This window comes from Heptranchias perlo, chromosome 5 (genome assembly GCF_035084215.1).
Source record: "Heptranchias perlo isolate sHepPer1 chromosome 5, sHepPer1.hap1, whole genome shotgun sequence".
NCBI lineage: Eukaryota > Metazoa > Chordata > Chondrichthyes > Hexanchiformes > Hexanchidae > Heptranchias > Heptranchias perlo.
The window spans coordinates 113,409,370-113,432,129 of record NC_090329.1 but is presented as its reverse complement, the minus strand read 5'-3'; the positions used below and the strand labels follow the sequence as shown (position 1 = coordinate 113,432,129).

Here is a 22,760-nt window from a genome sequence, read left to right as displayed (position 1 = left end):
TCCACGACCTCAGGGCATCCCAAAGTGCTTTACAATGAAGTACTTTTAAAATGTAGTCACTGTTGTAATGCATGAAATGCGGCAGCTAATTTGCACACAGCAATGTGATATGACCAGATAATCTGTTTTAGTGATGTTGGTTGGCCAGGACACTGGGGAGAGCTCCCCTGCTCGTCTTCGAAATGGTGCCATCGGGGTATGGTTACTACTGAGGAGGGCTGCGACAAAATACAAGAATACATTAATAAACTTGCAGAATCAGCGTGTAAATGGCAAATGAATTTCCATATAGGTAAGTGTGAGGTGGTGCATTTTGGTAGGAGAAATAAGGAGGCCACATACTCCTTGGAAAATAAGAGTCCAAATGAGGTAGAGGAGTAAAGAGATCAAGGAGCGCAGATTCACAAACTAAATTAAAAGTAGTAATGCAGATTATCGAGGCCATAAAAAATGCAAACAAAGCACTGGGGTTCATTTCTAGAGGAATAGAACTGAAAAGCAAAGAAGTTATGTTAAACCTGTATAGAACCTTGGTTAAATGTAAGGACTTGCACAACACTTGGAGTACTGTGAACAGTTCTGGTCTCCATATTACAAAAATGATATTGAGGCACTGGAGAAGGAGCAAAAAAGACGTACAAGAATGATATCAGAACTGAGAGATTAGAATTATCAGGAAAGACTGAATCGGCTGGGGCTCTTATCTCTAGAAAAGAGAAGACTGTGAGCTGATGGAGATCTTTAAAACTATGAAAGGGTTTGATAGGGTAGATGTAGAGAAGATGTTTCCACTTGTGGGGAAGTCCAAAATTTGGGGCCATAAATGTAAGATAGTCACCAATAAATCCAACAGGGAATTCAGGACAAACTTCTTTACCCAGAGAGTGGTTAGAATGTGGAACTTGCTACCACATCGAGTATTTGAGGCGAAGCTAGATAAGCACATGAGGGAGAAAAGAATAAGTTATGCTGATAAAGTGAGATGAAGTAGGATGGAAGGAGGCTCTTGTAGAGTACAAACACCAGCATAGACCAATTGGGCCAAACGGTCTGTTTCTGTGCTGTAAATTCTTTGTAATTCTATGTAGTCTTAGAATGGTTACAGCACAGAAGGAGGCCATTCGGCCCGTCGGACCCGTGCCGTCTCTCTGCAAGAGCAATCCAGCTAGTCCCACTCCCATGCCCTTTCCCTGTAGCCCTGCAAATTTTTTCTTTCAAGTACTTTTCCAATTCCCTTTTGAAAGTCACGATTGAATCTGCCTCCACCACCCTTTCTGGCGGTGCATTCCAGATCATAACCACTCGCTGCGTAAAGAAGATTTTCCTCATGTCGCCTTTGGTTCTTTTGCCAATTACCTTAAATCTATGTCCACTAATTCTTGACCCTTCTGTCAGTGGGAACAGTTTCTCTCTATCTACTCCGTCTAGACACCTTATGATTTTGAACACCTCTATAAAATCTCCTCTCAACCTTCTGCCCTAAGGAGAACAACCCCAGCTTCTCCAGTCCATCCATGTAACTGCACCCTCTCGAAGGCCTTCACATCCTTCCTAAAGTGCGGTGCCCAGAATTGGACACAGTTCTCCAGTTGTGGCCGAACCAGTGTTCTATAACAGTTCATCATTACTTCCTTGCTTTTGTATTCTATGCCTCTATTTATAAAGCCCAGGATCCAGTATGCTTTTTTAAACTGCTTTCTCAACCTGCCCTGCCACTTTCAGCGATTTGTGCACATATACCCCCAGGTCTCTCTGTTCCTGCACCCCCTTTAGAATTGTACCCTCTAGTTTATATTGCCTCTTGTTTTTCGAACCAAAATGTATCATTTCGCACTTCTCTGCATTAATTTCATTTCCCACATGTCCGCCCATTCCACCAGCCTGTCTATGTCTTCTTGAAGTCTATTACTATCCTCCTCACTGTTCACTACACTTCCAAGTTTTGTGTAGTCTGCAAATTTGGAAATTGTACCCTGTACACCCAAGTCCAAGTCATTAATATATATCAAGAAAAGCAGTGGTCCTAGTACCGACCCCTGGGGACATCACTGTATACCTCCCTCTAGTCCGAAAAACAACCGTTCATTACTCTCTGCTTCCTGTTACTTAGCCAATTTTGTATCCATGCTGCCACTGCCCCATTTATTCCATGGGCTTCAATTTCCTGATTTGCTGGCAACAACAGTCCTGCACTGTACCAAGTTGGATGGGGGTATTCTCCTCCTTGTTGGCTTGGCTTGGAGAGTGATGTTCCCTTTGTAGTTATTAGCTGTCCTCTTCTGTCATTGATGCGGTTATAGATATGCATAAACTATTTTTTATCTTGTATCTGAGGAAGGGTGGTGTGTTTTTTCCTTGTAAAGCATTGTAAATTCCTGTTTATGCTCTCAGCACATATTGTTTCTCTTATGCAAAAACAAAATCTGAGAAACAGTCATTTTTAAAAAAAGTTTTTGGTACTTACCATGTTGAGGAATGGGATAGGACATAGTGTGATGCAAAGGAGGAAAAGAACAACCAAAAACTAGAGTAAATATTGTGAAATTATTAATGTTTACTCATATTTACAATTCTAAAAGTAATCCAGTATGTTAAGGTGCCATTTGAAAAAACTGTATTTTGCTGAAGGTAGTTGTTAGTAACAGCAGCTATTGCATATAAAGATAGTTATACAAGCTTTGATGTTGTGCGGGGAAGATAAATTAGTGGCAAGCTGGTTAACAGTCAAAAGCAAGTACAAGATATATGTTATAAGAACATAAGAAATAGGAGCAGGAGTAGGCCAATCGGCCCCTCGAGCCTGCTCCGCCATTCAATAAGATCATGGCTGATCTGATCCTAACCTCAAATCTAAATTCATGTCCAATTTCCTGCCCGCTCCCCGTAACCCCTAATTCCCTTTACTTCCAGGAAACTGTCGGTTTTTGTTTTAAATTTATTTAACGATGTAGCTTCCACAGCTTCCTGGGGCAGCAAATTCCACAGACCCACTACCCTCTGAGTGAAGAAGTTTCTCCTCATCTCAGTTTTGAAAGAGCAGCCCCTTATTCTAAGATTATGCCCCCGAGTTCTAGTTTCACCCATCCTTGGGAACATCCTTACCGCATCCACCCGATCAAGCCCCTTCACAATCTTATATGTTTCAATAAGATCGCCTCTCATTCTTCTGAACTCCAATGAGTAGAGTCCCAATCTACTCAACCTCTCCTCATGCGTCCGACCCCTCATCCCCGGGATTAACCGAGTGAACCTTCTTTGTACTGCCTCGAGAGCAAGTATGTCTTTTCTTAAGTATGGACACCAAAACTGTATGCAGTATTCCAGGTGCGGTCTCACCAATACCTTATATAACTGCAGCAATACCTCCCTGTTTTTATATTCTATCCCCCGAGCAATAAAAGCCAACATTCCGTTGGCCTTCTTGATCACCTGCTGCACCTGCATACTAACTTTTTGATTTTCTTGCACTAGGACCCCCAGATCCCTATGTATTGCAGTACTTTCCAGTTTCTCACCATTAAGATAATAACTTGCTCTCTGATTTTTCCTGCCAAAGTGCATAACCTCACATTTTCCAATATTGTATTGCATCTGCCAAATCTCCGCCCACTCACCCAGCCTGTCTATATCCCCCTGTAGGGTTTTTATGTCCTCCTCACTCTCTACTTTCCCTCCCATCTTTGTATCATCTGCAAACTTTGATATGTTACACTCGGTCCCCTCCTCCAAATCGTTAATATAGATTGTAAAGAGTTGGGGACCCAGCACCGACCCCTGCGGAACACCACTGGCTACTGGTTGCCAGTCCGAGAATGAACCATTTATCCCAACTCTCTGCTTCCTGTTAGATAACCAATTCTCCACCCATGCCAGAATATTACCCCCAATCCAGTGATTCTTTATCTTGAGCAATAATCTTTTATGTGGCACCTTGTCGAATGCCTTCTGGAAGTCTAAATACACTACGTCCACTGGTTCCCCTTTATCCACCCTGTACGTTATGTCCTCAAAGAACTCAAGCCAATTTGTCAGACATGACTTCCCCTTCGTAAAGCCATGCTGACTTTGTCCTATTAAATTATGTTTATCCAAATGTTCCGCTACTGTCTCCTTAATAATAGACTGCAAAATTTTACCCACCACAGATGTTAGGCTAACTGGTCTATAATTTCCAGCCTTCTGCCTACTACCCCTTTTAAATAAGGGTGTTACATTAGCAGTTTTCCAATCTGCCGGGACCTTTGCCGAGTCCAGAGAATTTTGGAAAATTATTACCAAAGCATCCACAATCCCCACTGCCACTTCCCTCACGACCCTAGGATGTAAGCCATCAGGTCCAGGGGATTTATCCGCCTTGAGTCCCATTAATTTACTGAGTACCAATTCCTTAGTGATTTTAATCGTATTTAGCTCCACAATGTTTTGTTTATTTCTCATATATTAATTGGATTTTATAGAGCTGTTGTAAAAGGATGACATTTGTACCATTCAGTATGCGGATGGTATGGCCTTGAGCATGCCAGAAGTGACATTTTGTTATCCCACAGCAGTAGTGCATACACAGTAATTGAAGGACTGTTGCAAAGTCACCAGATATAGCACCCTTGAGAAAACCTACATGGGTGATACAAAAATATGACACATAACTAACATGTCATGAGTCAGTAACAATTGAGGGGTTCAGATGATGTCATAAGAATAGAGCTCAAGCAGTTTATCAGTGACACTATACCAATCTTGAAATACGTTATATTCTATAGAATTTTTAAACAATGTACTTCACCTTTTTGAAAATTGCTAGCAGAATCAAAAAGTAAGCTCCTAGCTGGCAAATTTGATTCAAACTGCACTGATTTTGTACGATGTTATTCAGACTCTTGTGAACGTTAGAGGGAATAATATACTTTAAAGATATTATTTACATATGTTCTTGACACATATTGGACAACTGTTTTTTTTTGCAAGATAAAGACTGGGAAGATATCCGCAAGATGCCTGAATACCCAACTTTGCAGAAAGACTTCAGGAGAACAACGTAAGTTCTGAAGCTCCCACTAGTTTCTGAATTTAAGAGCTAAGTCTGTTGTAACCGGGATAATGATTCTCGTGTCTGGGATGGGTATTGTAAAATAGTGACATGCTGAAGGTACATTCACACCACTCACAGAGTGCGGTATTTCCCATTTTCTTCAGTGGGAAGCAGGCTATTCTTGTCTTTGAAGATGCTTTAGGGGGGCCATCAGAAATTTCATCTAGTTTTTACTGAACAGACCGTACAAAATTCATGATCCAGCAAAAATACAAGCAGCTGCTATGGAGCTTTGCTGCCTATGCATGAAATTCCAGAAAATTATCCAAAACACATTCTACTAAAGTGTGTTTGTAATCCTCTGCCATTCTGAAGAAATTAAACTCCTTTGATATTTTAAATGGAAAATCAGTCTCTTTCCCCACAGGCAATCTATTTATCCATGCTGGAAATGCCCATTTTGTAAATAGTTAGCATATGACTTTATCAGCAATTACCTATCCAGTGACACTGGACAACAGGAATCTCCCACTTTGCACACACAATACTGTTTAATTTTTAAGGTACGGTAATGTAGTGTTATGATACCAGACTAGCTACCCATGGCAAGTTATGAAACTGAGTTCAATAAATATGGTAATTTGTCAGCTGGCACCTGAAAAAATGACTATGAAACTCAACTGTTCTCTTCATGTCTTTCAGGGAAGGGAACACTGTTATCCAGTCTGACATAAATGTAACTCCAGTCCCTCATGGAAATGTCCTAGCAAAACAATTGCTATTCCAACACCACCTTCTCAGGAAAGCTAGGGATGGGCAATAAAGAGAGTCTTGCCTCATCACCCACATTCTGAGAACATTTTTTTAAAAAAAGCATTCTTTTGTTTCTGTCTCTGCCTTCCCATCCACACAGAAGAATATCAGACTAACTCTTTCACACCATCAACTTGCTAAGTATTTTAGAAACTGCTTTATGACTGGAGCCATTGTAATTTGTTTCCATCAGAACTACTGTAATGGGAGTTACAGCAAATAACAATCAATAAGAAAAGATATTTGTGTGCTATTTTATTTTCTCTTCCTCTCCTTTGGTCTCCCCAGGCCATACACTATACCCTGACTGAGAGGGAGGGCAGGCTATTGTGGCTCTTAAGCAGCTGAGAGATGTGTGAGTGTGCACCAGGTTTCTCATCTGCTTGTTTTTGGTTTGCTGGTGATGTCACTCGCATGGTGAAGAACAGTAAATAATGCAATTAAATCAATATTTTATTAGCAAATCATGTTCACTAAGTATTGTCTTGTCTTGTCCAATTGTGGTTAAATAGGTAAGCAAGTCTAACTTGTTGATCTTTTCTTGCATTTAGCTATGCTAACAGCAGCCTCATTAAATATATGGAGAAACACAAAGTCAAGCCTGACAGTAAAGTATTTCTTCTGGTGAGTTTTACCCTCAAGCTTTTTGCAAAGAATTGCTGTAAAGGATCTTTGTGATCAAGTTGGAAGGATTTTTTTTCCCATGTGGAACTGACTACTAGAAAAGCAGTTAATTCTGAGTCAATTGATGCTGTTAAAATGGAACTAAATCAATATCTGTATAGAAAAGAATTTTCCTGGGTTTCCAGAGCTATTCTGCCAAAGCTATAGTGGACAAGTGGGAGAACCCTGCCAAAATTCATCCCCTAATAGATGGGGATTAGGAAGAGCATAATGAGATCAGGGAGGCCAAAGTTCCTCGATAACTGTGGCAGATAACCAGCAAACCTTGAGCCTGGTGAATAACATAAACCAGGCAAGCATCCACGACAGTATGTATGTGAGCATCTTGGGTTCCCGCTAGAGATAGGGGAAGAGAGGATGACAAAGTTCCACTGCTGGAAAGCTACTGGGGAGAGAAGCTGGCATGACCAGCTAAAAATGCCAACAGTGGAAATCAGCGCTGTTTATAAGACTGCTGATTTTATTGTAGTTGCCTTCAATCTTCTGGAGTGTTCCAGTCCTGGACATTCCTGTGGGCCCCACTTCTACCTCTCCATGACCAGATGGCAACAACTTGCTGGTGTCCAGGTCACTCAGCAAAGGAGGGAGGAGGAGCAGAAATTGCCACAGGTGACACCATCCTCCTGGCTCCACCTTGTTCCTGATGTCAGGCCACCAATGGGGTGGACAGAACTTCTGCCCAGCTGCCCCCGTCTCCAACGGGAATTCCCATATGTTGCTCTGAAGGACGAAGACTCCGCATTTCTGGACTCCGCTTGATCTCCTGTCCCTGCAGCCTTAACCCGTCCCTTTTATGCCAGAACTCCACCCCAAGCTCTGAATAAATTGAGGGGGTGGGGTGGGGTGAGTCCACAATTCAGGTAGTCATGCATGGAGAAGGAGAAGGTTAAATGGGTGGGCCGAATGGTCTTTTGTTTGTTTCAGGCTTTCCAATATAATTGCTTCCAGCTTGTGACCTAGACATTCCTACATATAAACAGGAACCAGCTGGGTGGCGTTGTAATTTTCAGAACAAAAATGTATTTGAATAACTTCAAAGATACAAAATTTTAGTAGCCAGTACTTCCAGAAGACAATGCCTCCTTATCCCTGTGAGTCCTAAAATACCTTTTAACTTTTCAGATGACAGAATTATTTTCCTTGGTTCAACATCCACAAGTTTAAATGTCTTTACACTTATAATTGATTGTTATAAATTAAGAATTGTTATAAATTAGAATTAGCAAAATTAAAGAAAAGGGAACTGGGTGGTTAGCACACTACCCTTGTATCTTTGACAGCCTAGGCGGATGAGTTCAAAGTCTTCTTTTTGCCAATTACATGGGTCCTAAGTGAAATGAATTGGGGCTGTTACAGGGAGCACCAGTCCACAGAAATCCATTTGTAATTTTACATTGAATTGGCCGTCGTTCAGAGAGGCACAATTATGATTGGAGTGAAAAAGAAAGCATCGTGTGATGCCCTTTTGGAGTTCTGGTTAAATCAGTAGTTCTAAGGTGAAAGTCTACATTTGGGTTATCCTCAAATATCTGGGTAAAAATAAACCTCTGTACTTGAATTCAAAAATTATGACTTTAAAAATAATTATTAAAAAATTTCCAATGAGGCTGCTGCTCTCAATCAAGGCATCACTTCCCTGGTGATTCGAAAACTAGATGCAGAAATATCATATTTTGTCACTTGATGCCTGCTCTGTGAAAGCAGTGAGCAGCCAGTGTGCTGATTTTTGGAATAGAAAAAAATCTTCACTCTACCTGATAATCAGCCTCATTTATGATTGCATAATGCTGTAATTGATCAGAATTCTGATGATAGGTCATTGACCTGAAACATGAACCCTGCATTTTTATCTCCATAGATGCTGCATGACCTGCTGAGTCTTTCTAGCATTTTCTGTTTTTATTTTAGATTTTCCGAATTTGCATTATTCTGCAGCTTTCTCCCCCTCTCAGTTTGAGCCTCGATGTTATATTAGATGCAATTATTGTTGCTTTGGAATTGATGCTTGTGCTTCTGGTCTCACAACACAACTATTAATAGATAGTTCTGGCAGTGGCTTACTGAAGACATAAGCCTTGAATTTTCGAGGCTCCACTGGAAGTACGGAACCTCACTGGGAACGAGCATGAGTCACAAAATGTGGCGTGCGAGCCAGGTGCTCTAGCTTTTCAGTGAGGAAAAATGCCACAATTATCAAGGCTGCACTGGTGACCAACACAACCATTATTGTACATACAAATTTTATTTAAATGAGTCCCACACTGGAACTTGCAGATTTCTCATTAGGAGTACATTCGCTCATTTCATACTGGTGCTGCAGTGTTGGCAGCCTGGCTGTAGAATTAAATTTCTTACACGTAAGTTGGAAAGTTATTTTTTTTTTAACTTGTTATTTTGCTTTCTCTGCATTTTCATTTCACCTGCAGGCCACTTGTATCAAAGGGGATGAGGGTCATTATTTCCTTAAAATTTTATGCCATCTGACCTTTCCAAGCCACTGGTGACATGGGCCACAATATATATGTTATAAATTGGATAGCCAGGTGGTGAAGGATAGAATACTAGAGCTTGGTCTTCAGTTGCTTCCAAGCCTTTATTCACACAGCTCAACATTACACACTCTCCTATAAATGGATACAAGAGAATCCCCAATTGATACCTACCACCTGAATACAATTAACACTAATTGATTTGAGTCACATAGATACAATTAACAACAGATGCATCAAGCAAGTGACAGGGGTTTTGTTTTGAAGGGGCAACACATTCATATTGGGATACAGCACAGAAGGAGGCCATTCGGCCCATCATGCCTGTGCCAGTTATTTGGTCAAGCTATCCAATTAGTCCGACACCCCTGTTCTTTCCCCATAGCCCTGTAATTTTTTTCCCTTCAAATACTTATCCAATTCCCTTTTGAAAGTTATTATTGAATCTGCTTCCACCATCCTCTCAGGCAGTACATTCCAGATCATAACAACTAGCATTCATCACTCCGGAAAGGAGATGGAGGCATCCGGTCAACAGCACATAGAGTTTTCTTGGCTGTCAAAGTTCCCAAGAGTGCGGATCATCCTCAGGTAGCACCCAAGTATGCACAGAGTCTGAAAGGCAAGGTGCACTGGTTTCTTCTGGGGAAGGTGCCCAGGAATGCCAAACAGGGCAACCACCTCATGCAGCAGGATGTCTACTTTGCCAACCATCAAACAAAAGCATTGTGTGCTGTTCTACAACATCACTTGTATGGAGACTGTGTTTTCTGCCTTTGCATTGGATTTCTTTTCATTTTTGCCTGGCAGTTGTTTATCGCTGCTGCTTCCCCCCGCCCCCCCCCACCCCACCGACCCCCCCACCCCGATTACCACTCTCAAAGACTGACAAATCGTTGGAATACGCTTTTAAATTTTTCTGAAGTGTGAAAATTATATTTGCCCCAGCATGTAGCCGTAAGTGGGCTCATCTTTGAAATTTGAGCTGCTAGCTGGATTTTCCACAAGCCCTATTAGGTTAGCTGCTGGTGCAAGGCCAAAGCAGTGCCGGAATTTATGCTAATTATTCAAATAACACGACACCACAGAATTACGTGCAATCAGCTCAGTGTGTTTCATTTGAACAGGCATCTAGTCATTCTGAACATTTTTCCATGCCATAAGATTGGGCCTATCAAATAGAATGTAAACCACCAGAATAGACATAACGCAAAATGCATTTATATTTGTTGCTCCTTTGCTCAAATCTAAATGTAGCTGACCAGGTTTCATGAATACTTAGTTAAGTCTAAACAATAAGGTACGAATAACAATAACAGGAAAATGCTAGAAATACACAATTCAAAAAAGAAGGGCGAGGAGACAGATTCTCCAATCCAACCCTACGAAGATTCTTGCTTATCTTTTAGTTTTCAGTTCTGACAAAGGGTTGTGTTTGAAACGTTAATCTGTCTTTACGAAGGCTGTTAGACCTGTTGTGTGTATTTTCAGCACTTCTGTTTTTGTTTAAGATTTCTAACATTTGTAGCTACCCCCGCCCCTTTTGTTATTAATAAGGCAATTGTTAATTATCTTTTCATCATTTCATACCAGTGAATCTTTCCACATGGTAATGGTTTAAACAGTGGTTTTCAAACTTTTCTTTGGGGAGAGCGAGCACATGGAAATGTTGCTACTCTCCCAGGAACATCCTGCCAATATTGACTTGTATTCAAGGACCCAGTCCTAATTTTCAAAAGACAGTCTTATCTGCCTAAAATAACACTGCTGTCATTTGCAGAAACTGTTTCTTTTCATTAGTATACAGCTATAGTACAACATTTTAGAAGAAATCTGACAGCAGAGGGACAGAAATTTGATTTACCTTGTGCACTCCATGGATCTCCTCATAGACCCATTAAGGTACAGGGATCCCAGTTTGAAAACCTTGCCTGAGAATTGTCACATTTTTATGAGCGACACTGACAAGGCTGCATTTTTTTTTTATTCGTTCATGGGATGTGGGCGTCGCTGGCAAGGCTAGCATTTATTGCTCATCCCTAATTGCCCTTGAGAAGGTGGTGGTGAGCCGCCTTCTTGAACCGCTGCAGTTCATGAGGTGAAGGTTTTCCCACAGTGCTGTTAGGAAGGGAGTTCCAGGATTTTGACCCAGTGACGATGAAGGAACGGCGATATATTTCCAAGTCGGGATGGTGTGTGACTTGGAGGGGAACGTGCAGGCGTTGTTGTTCCCATGTGCCTGCTGCCCTTGTCCTTCTAGGTGGTAGAGGTCACGGGTTTGGGAGGTGCTGTCGAAGAAGCCTTGGCGAGTTGCTGCAGTGCATCCTCTGGATGGTACACACTGCAGTCACTGTGCGCCGGTGGTGAAGGGAGTGAATGTTTAGGGTGGTGGATGGGGTGCCAATCAAGCGGGCTGCTTTATCCTGGATGGTGTTGAACTTCTTGAGTGTTGTTGGAGCTGCACTCATCCAGACAAGTGGAAAGTATTCCATCACTCCTGACTTGTGCCTTGTAGATGGTGGAAAGGCTTTGGGGAGTCAGGAGGCGAGTCACTCGCTGCAGAATACCCAGCATCTGACCTGCTCTTGTAGCCACAGTATTTATGTGGCTGGTCCAATTAAGTTTCTGGTCAATGGTGACCCCCAGGATGTTGATGGTGGGAGATTCGGCGATGGTAATGCCGTTGAATGTCAAGGGGAGGTGGTTAGACTCTCTCTTGTTGGAGATGGTCATTGCCTGGCACTTGTCTGGCGCAAATGTTACTTGCCACTTCTGAGCTCAAGCCTGGATGTTGTCCAGGTCTTGCTGCATGCGGGCAGGGACTGCTTCATTATGTGAGGGGTTGCGAATGGAACTGAACACTGTGCAATCATCAGCGAACATCCCCATTTCTGACCTTATGATGGAGGGAAAGTCATTGATGAAGCAGCTGAAGATGGTGGGGCCTAGGAAACTGCCCTGAGGAAATCCTGCAGCATTGTCCTGGGGCTGAGATGATTGGCCTCCTACAATCACTACCATCTTGCTTTGTGCTAGGTATGACTCCAGCCACTGGAGAGTTTTCCCCCTGATTCCCATTGACTTCAATTTTACTAGGGCTCCTTGGTGCCACACTTGGTCAAATGCTGCCTTGATGTCAAGTGCAGTCACTCTCACCTCACCTTTGGAATTCTGCTCTTTTGTCCATGTTTGGACCAAGGCTGTAATGAGGTCTGGAGCCGACTGGTCCTGGCGGAACCCAGACTGTGCATCGGTGAGCAGGTTATTGGTGAGTAAGTGCCGCTTGATAGCACTGTTGACGACACCTTCCATCACTTTGCTGATGATTGAGAGTAGACTGATGGGGCAGTAATTGGCTGGATTGGATTTGTCCTGCTTTTTGTGGACAGGACATACCTGGGCAATTTTCCACATTGTCGGGTAGATGCCAATGTCGTAGCTGTACTGGAACAGTTTGGCCAGAGGCGCGGCTAGTTCTGGAGCACAAGTCTTCAGCACTACAGCCGAGATGTTGCCGGTGCCCATAGCCTTTGCTGTATCCAGTGCACTCAGTCGTTTCTTGATATCACGTGGTGTGAATCGAATTTGCTGAAGACTGGCTTCTGTGATGGTGGGGATATCGGGAGGAGGCCGAGATGGATCATCCACTCGGCACTTCTGGCTGAAGATGGTTGCAAACGCTTCAGCCTTGTCTTTTGCACTCACGTGCTGGACTCCGTCATCATTGAGGGTGGGGATGTTTACAGAGCCTCCTCCTCCCGTTAGTTGTTTAATTGTCCACCACCATTCACGACTGGATGTGGCAGGACTGCAGAGCTTTGATCTGATCCGTTGGTTGTGGAATCGCTTAGCTCTGTCTATAGTATGTTGCTTCCGCTGTTTAGCATGCATGTAGTCCTGAGTTGTAGCTTCACCAGGTTGGCACCTCATTTTTATGTACGCCTGGTGCTGCTCCTGGCATGCTCCTCTACACTCCTCATTGAAACAGGGTTGATCCCCTGGCTTGTGGGTAATGGTAGAGTGAGGAATATGCCAGGCCATGAGGTTACAGATTGTGCTGCAATACAAATCTGCTGCTGCTGATGGCCCACAGCACCACCATTTACTTCGCTGCCTTGAGAAGCTGGTGGCAGACCTTCTTGATCCTCTGTAGTTCTGTTGGATATGGTGCCATGTACAAGAAGTGAAATAATGCAGTTTAGCAAGTGGTTGTATTGGAAAACTGTAAGCATTTAGGTTTGAGTCACTAACCTACTCTTTAGAAACAGTTTAGCACAATCAATCAACTGCTAATCTGTACGAGATTAGCAGTCCTCCTGATCAGTACAAAGCAATTATCTTGGGCCTTGAACATAATTGCTTCATGTTTCACCCTGATCTGTGTTGGAATGTGATCTCCTACCTCTGCATGCAGCACAGACCTCATTATTAATGCTTACCTGATCATTAATTCTTGTTGTTTTAGCTGCAAAAACTGCTGACTATGGATCCAACAAAGAGAATCACTTCTGAGCAAGCTCTACAGGACCCTTACTTCTTGGAAGAGCCGTTGCCAACTACAGAGTAGGTATATCTGTTGATTTTGTAAAAAAAGGGAGGGAAATGATTTATTGTTTTCAGGCTTGATGTGGCTAGAGGAAGGACTTTCTAATATCCATGTTATAAAAAGGATATAGAGGCACTGGAGAAAGTGCAAAAAAAATTTACTAGGATGATACCAGAACTGAGAGGTTATACCTATCAGCAATGATTGAGCAGACTGGGGTTCTTTTCTCTCGAAAAGGGAAGACTGAGGGGTGACGTGATAGAGGTCTTCAAGATTATGATAGGGTTTGTAGAGAAGATGTTTCCACTTGCAGGGGAGACCAGAGCTAGGGGCCATAAATATAATCATTCCATAGCATGCCACCATGCCAAATGCAACAAAAAGGAACAACCAATGCCAGAAGGCATACTAGAATGCACATTATGTCCTCTTAAATTCACAACTAAAAATTGGTTTGGGACAACATGAGAGACACCAGCATCCCGAATTAAGAAACGAGAAAAGATTAGAAGAAACCAAACCAAAGAAAAAAGGCAAGAAATCCATTTGGTCAGACGAGGAAGTTCGACAACTTAAAGAATTGGAAATTAAATATAAAGGTTGTTGGAACATAAATAAGAAAATAAGTGTGGAATTAAAATCAAAGACTAATAAACAAATCGCAGAGAAAAGGAGACAATTCGAAACCATAGCCAACAAAGAAAGAACTCTATCAACTAACATGACCCCAGAAAATAACGCAACAGATGAATACATTGATCAAGATACAAGCCACGAACATTCAAACCAAAACAATACAAGCAATGAACCTAAAGCGAAATGCCCATCAAAAGGGAGCAAGGAAAAGAGAGACTTAGGCAACCTATTATTAGATGCCGAACAGCTGGTTAGAAACAGGACAAACGAAGAAGAAGAAGCCCAAGCCATCGGACTAATCGAGGTAATTACGGAAATGAGGCTAGAGAAGGAAGAAAGTAAACAGTCCAAAACAAAAGAAACCAAGAAAAAGGCCCTAACAACCAACAATACAAGAACGTCAAAAAGATATGCTGAAAAGAAAGCCGAATACAAAAAGACACAGACCATGTTGATCAAGGACAGGAGAAGATTAGTCCGACAAATTATGGGCTGTCCAACTAATATTAAATGCCCTCTTTCAAAGGAAGAGCTCGAACTAAGCTACAAGGCAAAACTATCAAAACCAAACAATAAATCAGACATTGGTAAATTCGCAGGATGTATAAGGATGGCTAAGAAGGAAGGCTTGATGAGCGATATCAGTGAAGAAGAAATTAAACAAGCCTTTAACAACATGAAAGAAGGGAGTGCACCAGGCCCGGACAGAAAAACAGTGCACGACCTCAAGGAATGGGACGGAAGCGACCCCTCGATTCTACCGAGACTCTTCTGCCTCTGGATGAAGACTGCGACCATTCCCGACATCCTTAAGAAAAGTAGAGCAGTACTTATTCCTAAATCAGAAGACACTGAACTCCTGAAAAACATTGACAACTGGCGGCCCATAACTATAGGACCAATATTATTACGTCTATTCACCAAAGTAATTGCAAAGAATTTGGCTGAAGCAGTAACCCTAAACCCCAGACAGAAAGGATTTATCGCGGCGACCCCAGGATGCAACGAAAACATCGCCATCCTCCGAAACATCATGAAAGGGGCAAAAAACATCAGAAAACAACTTGCAGTGTTTGTAGACCTAGCCGAAGCCTTTGATTCTGTGGGCCACATCATGATAACCAAAGGTCTGACGAGAATGGGAATTAATAAAAAATTCATTAAACTCATTGAAAATCTGTATACAGACACCACAACAATCATTGAAGGAGAGAAGTGTAAGACAGATCCAATAAACATAAAAAATGGAGTCAAACAAGGAGCCCCCCTATCCCCACTATTGTTTAATTTAACCATGGACCCACTTCTTTGCACGCTAGAAAGAGATGGCTCAGGGGTCTGGATGAAGGATAACAACCAGGACATTAAATGTACTGCCCTAGCCTTTGCAGATGATATTGCAATTATGAGTGATTCCCACTCCGGAATGATGAAAAATTTAACGATACTGGAGTCATTCTGTAAGAAAACCGGGCTAGAAATAAACATCAAAAAGACCGCAGGCTTTCACATGTCCACCAAGAAGAAAACCTTCCGGTACAACCACGGGACTAAATGGCAGATGAATGGTAAAGAACTGGAATTTATAGCCCCCGGAAGTATAGAAAAGTATTTTGGTGCTCGGATAGACCCATGAGCAGGAGTTACAGAAGACCAGTGGATAACAAAACTCGAAAAATGGATAGAGAGCCTAAAAGAAGCCAACTGAAACCAACTCAGAGGATCGTGATACTCAAGACCCATATGATTCCCAGGATGTACTACCATCTTATCCTCACCGAGGCATCAAACATCAACCACGACACGACCTTTGCAAGCCAAACATCAAAATTAACACTGCAGTTGACTAGAAATCCTACAAATCTTTATGGACACTTAGTAATGAGTGAAAAGTAGATCCTAGTGGTCAAAGACAACACTAATAATCATAGAATCATAGAAGTTTACAACATGGAAGCAGGCCCTTCGGCCCAACATGTCCATGTCGCCCAGTTTATACCACTAAGCTAGTCCCAGTTGCCTGCACTTGGCCCATATCCCTCTATACCCATCTTACCCATGTAACTGTCCAAATGCTTTTTAAAAGACAAAATTGTACCCGCCTCTACTACTGCCTCTGGCAGCTCGTTCCAGACACTCACCACCCTTTGAGTGAAAAAATTGCCCCTCTGGACCCTTTTGTATCTCTCCCCTCTCACCTTAAATCTATGCCCCCTCGTTATAGACTCCCCTACCTTTGGGAAAAGATTTTGACTATCTACCTTATCTATGCCCCTCATTATTTTATAGACTTCTATAAGATCACCCCTAAACCTCCTACTCTCCAGGGAAAAAAGTCTTACTCTATCCAACCTCTCCCTATAAGTCAAACCATCAAGTCCCGGTAGCATCCTAGTAAATCTTTTCTGCACTCTTTCTAGTTTAATAATATCCTTTCTATAATAGGGTGACCAGAACTGTACACAGTATTCCAAGTGTGGCCTAACTAATGTCTTGTACAACTTCAACAAGACATCCCAACTCCTGTATTCAATGTTCTGACCAATGAAACCAAGCATGCTGAATGCCTTCTTCACCACCCTACCCACCTGTGACTCCACTCTCAAGGAGCTATGAACCTGTACTCCTAGATCTCTTTGTTCTATAACTCTCCCCAACGCCCTACCATTAACGGAGTAGGTCCTGGCCCGATTCGATCTCCCAAAATGCATCACCTCACATTTATCTAAATTAAACTCCATCTGCCATTCATCGGCCCACTGGCCCAATTTATCAAGATCCCGTTGCAATCCTAGATAACCTTCTTCACTGTCCACAATGTCACTAATCTTGGTGTCATCTGCAAACTTACTAACTATGCCTCCTAAATTCTCATCCAAATCATTAATATAAATAACAAATAACAGCGGACCCAGCACCGATCCCTGAGGCACACCGCTGGTCACAGGCCTCCAGTTTGAAAAACAACCCTCTACAACCACCCTCTGTCTTCTGTCGTCAATCCAATTTTGTATCCAATTGGCTACCTCGCCTTGGATCCCGTGAGATCTAACCTTATGTAACAACCTACCATGCGGTACCTTGTCAAAGGCTTTGCTAAAGTCCATGTAGACCACGTCTACTGCACAGCCCTCATCTATCTTCTTGATAGTTCCTCAGTTATTATTATTGTTTAAGTTAAGTTTTTGCTGTTAGTTGTAAAATGTAAATGATTAATGTGATGTAGTATGTTTCTCGGGCATGATAATTGATTTAATTATTTTAACAGAAGTAACAATGCACAAACATCGATGACGATAAGGGAACCTGGCATATATTGCCACTAGCCTATCGACTAATAGACCTAGTTTGCTCTCTGTGTGGTTGGACTTCAACGCTTGGTGAAATTTTGAGACTCAGTGATACGACTTTCCCCTAACAACGGCCCCCCCCCAACTCTCCCCACCACAGTACCCGCTGCCCCCTCCCCTTGGCTGTTGTGTAACTGGACTTTACCACGTGGACGAGCCACGTAAAAACTCGAAACAGACACTCATTCAATGGAATAATGTTCCAAGAGTGTATCTAAAATAGTCACTAATAAATCCAATAGGGAATTCAGGAGATACTTTTTTACCCAGAGAGTGGTTAGAATGTGGAACTTGCTACCCCAAGGAGTAGTTGAGGCAATTAACATAGATGCATTTAAGGGGAAGCAAAATAAACACATGAGGGAGAAACGAATAGAAGGATTTATTGATACGGTTAAATAAAGAAGGCTGAGAGGAGGTTCATGTGGAGCATAAACACCAGCATGGACCTGTTGGGCCGAATGGTCTGTTTCTGTGCTTTACATTCTATGTAATTCTATGTAATACCCAAGCAAGGGGTTAGCACCTTCCACAGGGCAAGGAAAGGTGGAAAATTGGTGAGAAAATAAAATAAAAAATTATTTCTTTTACATTTAGTTCAACAATACTTTTAGTTTTTTTTTCATTCGTTCATGGGATGTGGGCGTCGCTGGTGAGGCCAGCATTTATTACCCATCCATAATTGCCCTTGAGAAGTTGGTGGTGAGCCGCCGCCTTGAACCGCTGCAGTCGGTGTGGTGAAGGTTCTCCCACAGTGCTGTTAGGAAGGGAGTTCCAGGATTTTGATCCAGCAACGAAGGAACGGCGATATATTTTCAAGTCGGGATGGTGTGTGACTTGGAGAGGAACGTGCAGGTGGTGTTGTTCCCATGTGCCTGCTGCTCTTGTCCTTCCAGGTGGGAGAGGTCACGGGTTTGGGAGGTGCTGTCAAAGAAGCCTTGGCGAGTTGCTACAGTGCATCCTGTGGATGGTACACACTGCAGCCACTGTGCGCCGGTGGTGAAGGGAGTGAATGTTTAGGGTGGTGGATGGGGTGCCAATCAAGCGGGCTGCTTTGTCCTGGATGGTGTCGAGCTTCTTGAGTGTTGTTGGAGCTGCACTCATCCAGGCAAGTGGAGAGTATTCCATCACACTCCTGACTTGTGCTTTGTAGATGGTGGAAAGGCTTTGGGGAGTCAAGAGGTGTGTCACTCACCGCAGAATACCCAGCCTCTGACCTGCTCTTGTAGCCACAGTATTTATATGGCTGGTCCAGTTAAGTTTCTGGTCAATGGTGACCCCCAGGATGTTGATGGTGGGGGATTCGGCGATGGTAATGCTGTTGAATGTCAAGGGGAGGTGGTTAGACTCTCTCTTGTTGGAGATGGTCATTGCCTGGCACTTGTCTGGCGCGAATGTTACTTGCCACTTCTGAGCCCAAGCCTGGATGTTGTCCAGGTCTTGCAGCATGCGGGCTTGGACTGCTTCATTATCTGAGGGGTTGCGAATGGAACTGAACACTGTGCAATCATCAGCGAACATCCCCATTTCTGACCTTATGATGGAGGGAAGGTCATTGATGAAGCAGCTGAAGATCGTTGGGCCTAGCACACTGCCCTGAGGAACTCCTGCAGCAATGTCCTGGGGCTGAGATGATTGGCCTCCAACAACCACTACCATCTTGCTTTGTGCTAGGTATGACTCCAGCCACTGGAGAGTTTTTACCCCTGATTCCCATTGACTTCAATTTTACTGGGGCTCCTTGGTGCCACACTCGGTCAAATGCTGCCTTGATGTCAAGTGCAAACACTCTCACCTCACCTCTGGAATTCAGCTCCTTTGTCCATGTTTGGACCAAGGCTGTAATGATGTCTGGAGCCGAGTGGTCCTGGCGGAACCCAAACTGAGCATCGGTGAGCAGATTATTGGTGAGTAAGTGCCGCTTGATAGCACTGTCGACGACACCTTCCATCACTTTGCTGATGATTGAGAGTAGACTGATGGGGCGGTAATTGGCCGGATTGGATTTGTCCTGCTTTTTGTGGACAGGAAATACCTGGGCAATTTTCCACATTGTCGGTGTAGCTGTACTGGAACAGCTTGGCTAGAGGCGCGGCTAGTTCTGGAACACAAGTCTTCAGCACTACAGCTGGGATGTTGTCGGGGCCCATAGCCTTTGCTGTATCCAGTGCACTCAGTCGTTTCTTGATATCACGTGGAGTGAATCGAATTGGCTGAAGACTGGCTTCTGTGATGGTGGGGATATCGGGAGGAGGCCGAGATGGATCATCCACTTAGGCACTTCTGACGGAAGATGGTTGCAAATGCTTCAGCTTTGCCTTTTGCACTCATGTGCTGGAATCTGTCATCATTGAGGATGGGGATGTTTACAGAGCCTCCTCCTCCCGTTAGTTGTTTAATTGTCCACCACCATTCATGACTGGATGTAGCAGGACTGCAGAGCTTTGATCTGATCCGTTGGTTGTGGAATCGCTTAGCTCTGTCTGTAGCATGTTGCTTCCGCTGTTTAGCATGCATGTAGTCCTGAGTTGTAGTTTCACCAGGTTGGCACCTCGTTTTTAGGTACGCCTGGTGCTGCTCCTGGCATGCTTTTCTACACTCCTCATTGAACCAGGGTTGATCATGGTAGAGTGAGGAATATGCCAGGCCATGAGGTTACAGATTGTGCTGGAATACAATTCTGCTGCTGCTGATGGCCCACAGCACCTCATGGATGCCCAGTTTTGAGCTGCTAGATCTGTTCTGAATCTATCCCAGTTAGCACGATGGTAGTGCCACACAACACGTTGGATGGTATCCTCAGTGCGAAGACGGGACTTCTTCTCCACGAGGACTGTGCGGTGGTCACTTCTACCAATACTGTCGTGGACATATGCATTTGTGAATAGGTAGATTGGTGAGGACGAGGTCAAGTAAGTTTTTCCCTCGTGTTGGTTCGCTCACCACCTACCGCAGGCCCAGGCTGGCAGCTATATCCTTCAGGACTCAGCACCACTACTGACCGAGCTACTCTTGGTGATGGACAGTGAAGTCCCCCAACCAGAGTACATTCTGTGCCCTTGCCGCCCTCAGTGCTTCCTCCAAGTGGTGTTCAACATGGAGGAGGACTGATTCATCAGCTGAGGGAGGACGGTAGGTGGTAATCAGCAGGAGGTTTCCTTGCCCATGTTTGACCTGATGCCATGAGATTTCATGGGGTCCAGAGTCAATGTTGAGGACTCCCAAGGCCACTCCCTCCTGACTGCATATCACTGTACCGCCACCTCTGGTTGGTCTGTCCTGCTGGTGGGACAGGACATACCCAGGGATGGTGATGGAAGAGTTTGGGACGTTGGCTGAAAGGTATGATTCTGTGAGTATGGCTATGTCAGGCTGTTGCTTGACTAGTCTGTGGGACAGCTCTCCCAATTTTGGCACAATTTCCCAGATGTTAGTGAGGAGGACTTTGCAGGGTTGACTGGGCTTGGTTTGCCTTTGTCGTGTCCGGTGCCGAGTGGTTAGTCCGGTTTTATTCTTATGACTTTTTTAAGTGAGATTGTACAACTGAGTGGCTTGCTAGGCCATTTCAGAGGGCAATTAAGAATCAACCACATTATTGTGGGCCTGGAGTCACATATCAGCCAGACTGGGTAAGGACGGCAGGTTTCCTTTCCTAAAGGACATTAGTGAACCAGATGGTTTTTTACGACAATCCGGTAGTTTCATGGCCACCATTACTGATACTAGTATTTTAATTCCAGATTTTATTTAATTAATTGAATTTAAATTCCCCAGCTGCCATGACGGGATTTGAACTCATGACTCCGGATTATTATTCTAGGCCTCTAGGATTACTAGTCCAGTAACATAACCACTATGCTATCGTATTGGAAACATTTAGTTCGGTATTGTGGATTATACAGACTGAATCGGACCAGAATTGGATTCCACATTTGTATATGTGAAAAATATTGATATCCAAACATTTGTAATTCTACATTAACAGCAGCAGAATTGCACTCCTCACTTCCATTATTTGTCAAAATTTTGAATTACATTTACACAATCCCTATCTCCCCACCTTTATTGCCTCGATTGACTTTACATTGGTATCAGTAACGGCCAATTTTGCACTTGCACTTGCACAAAGCTGCAATATATACAGTGCTTGTGTGGGTGAATTATGTGTATGTGAATCAGGAAAATCAGAATTTGCCACCCGCTTTGGATCTTTTCTTTTTTACAATGCTATACATTAATATGAGAGAATGCAGCTCTTATTATTGACCAAGTACTAAGGCTTGCTTCTTTGACCCTTCTCTGGCAGGTTAAATATCTTTTCCCTTTCTTTCTGCCAGTCGTATTCATCATTCAGGCAGACAGATGCGTCAATACAGTGGTAAGAAGTTAGACATTATGGTGGGTCACTTATTAATGGCATTGACTGGCAAAGGCCGTCATTGTTTTGTGACGCTGGTAAGGTCTACACTATATTCTTGCAGCTCCATACTCTATCCCAAGACTAAAAGTAAAAATATTGGGTCCAAATGGTGATGGTGTGAAGAGGGGTGGGAGGAAAACCACAAACAATTTTTTTAACTTGGACCTTACATTTTGAAATTTGAAGTGCCAATGAATTACTGATCCTGCAAACAAGATTCCTAGTCACATTATTCTATCCATATATTTCTCCTTGTCGCTCTCGAATGTATCTGTATGTCGTTTCTCCATGTTGCTCTAGAAAATATTCCCTGCTCTAGAAAATATTCCCTTCTCTTTCCCTAAGCAAGTGTTGTACCTTGCCATATCATGTCTTCCATTTCCCACAACACACTGTTGTCAGAATCTATCATATTGCAAAAAGCACCTATGATTTGAATAGTTGTTGCACTTTGAGCATTGCTTTTAATATTTATAAGAGTAGAATGCTTGCAGAGCCTTATTATTTAAGGGTAATAATGCTTAAAGTTTAGAAAAAGTTATTGAAGAGAAGGCCAGAAAGGAAAGAACTAAATTTGTATTGTTTTCTTTAAAAATACTTGGGAATATGCAGACATTCAACCCAGGGTCCCAGGCACACTATCTTCCCACTGGATGCCACTGCAATAGCACAGCTAGCTGTTTTAGCTTTGCTGCTTTCATAAGTTCCAGCTCCTCTGTTGTCTGTCCTGTTGCCTTCACTCCTCCATGGCCTGGTATTTTAAAATCCTTGCTAGGCATCCATTCATTCTCCC

At 43.1% G+C, this 22,760-nt stretch overlaps 1 protein-coding gene across 2 annotated transcripts in view; it reads left to right on the top strand.

Annotated features, from left to right (window-relative positions):
- The window catches only part of cdk19 (cyclin dependent kinase 19), a 272,731-nt gene that overhangs the window by 171,684 nt on the left and 78,287 nt on the right, over positions 1 to 22,760 (top strand). For both annotated transcript variants that reach the window (XM_067985049.1, XM_067985048.1), the window contains exons 8-10: positions 4,966 to 5,035; positions 6,394 to 6,466; positions 13,481 to 13,578. In XM_067985049.1, coding sequence (XP_067841150.1) covers positions 4,966 to 5,035; positions 6,394 to 6,466; positions 13,481 to 13,578 — 241 coding nt within the window. The remainder of the gene's footprint in view (positions 1 to 4,965; positions 5,036 to 6,393; positions 6,467 to 13,480; positions 13,579 to 22,760) is intronic.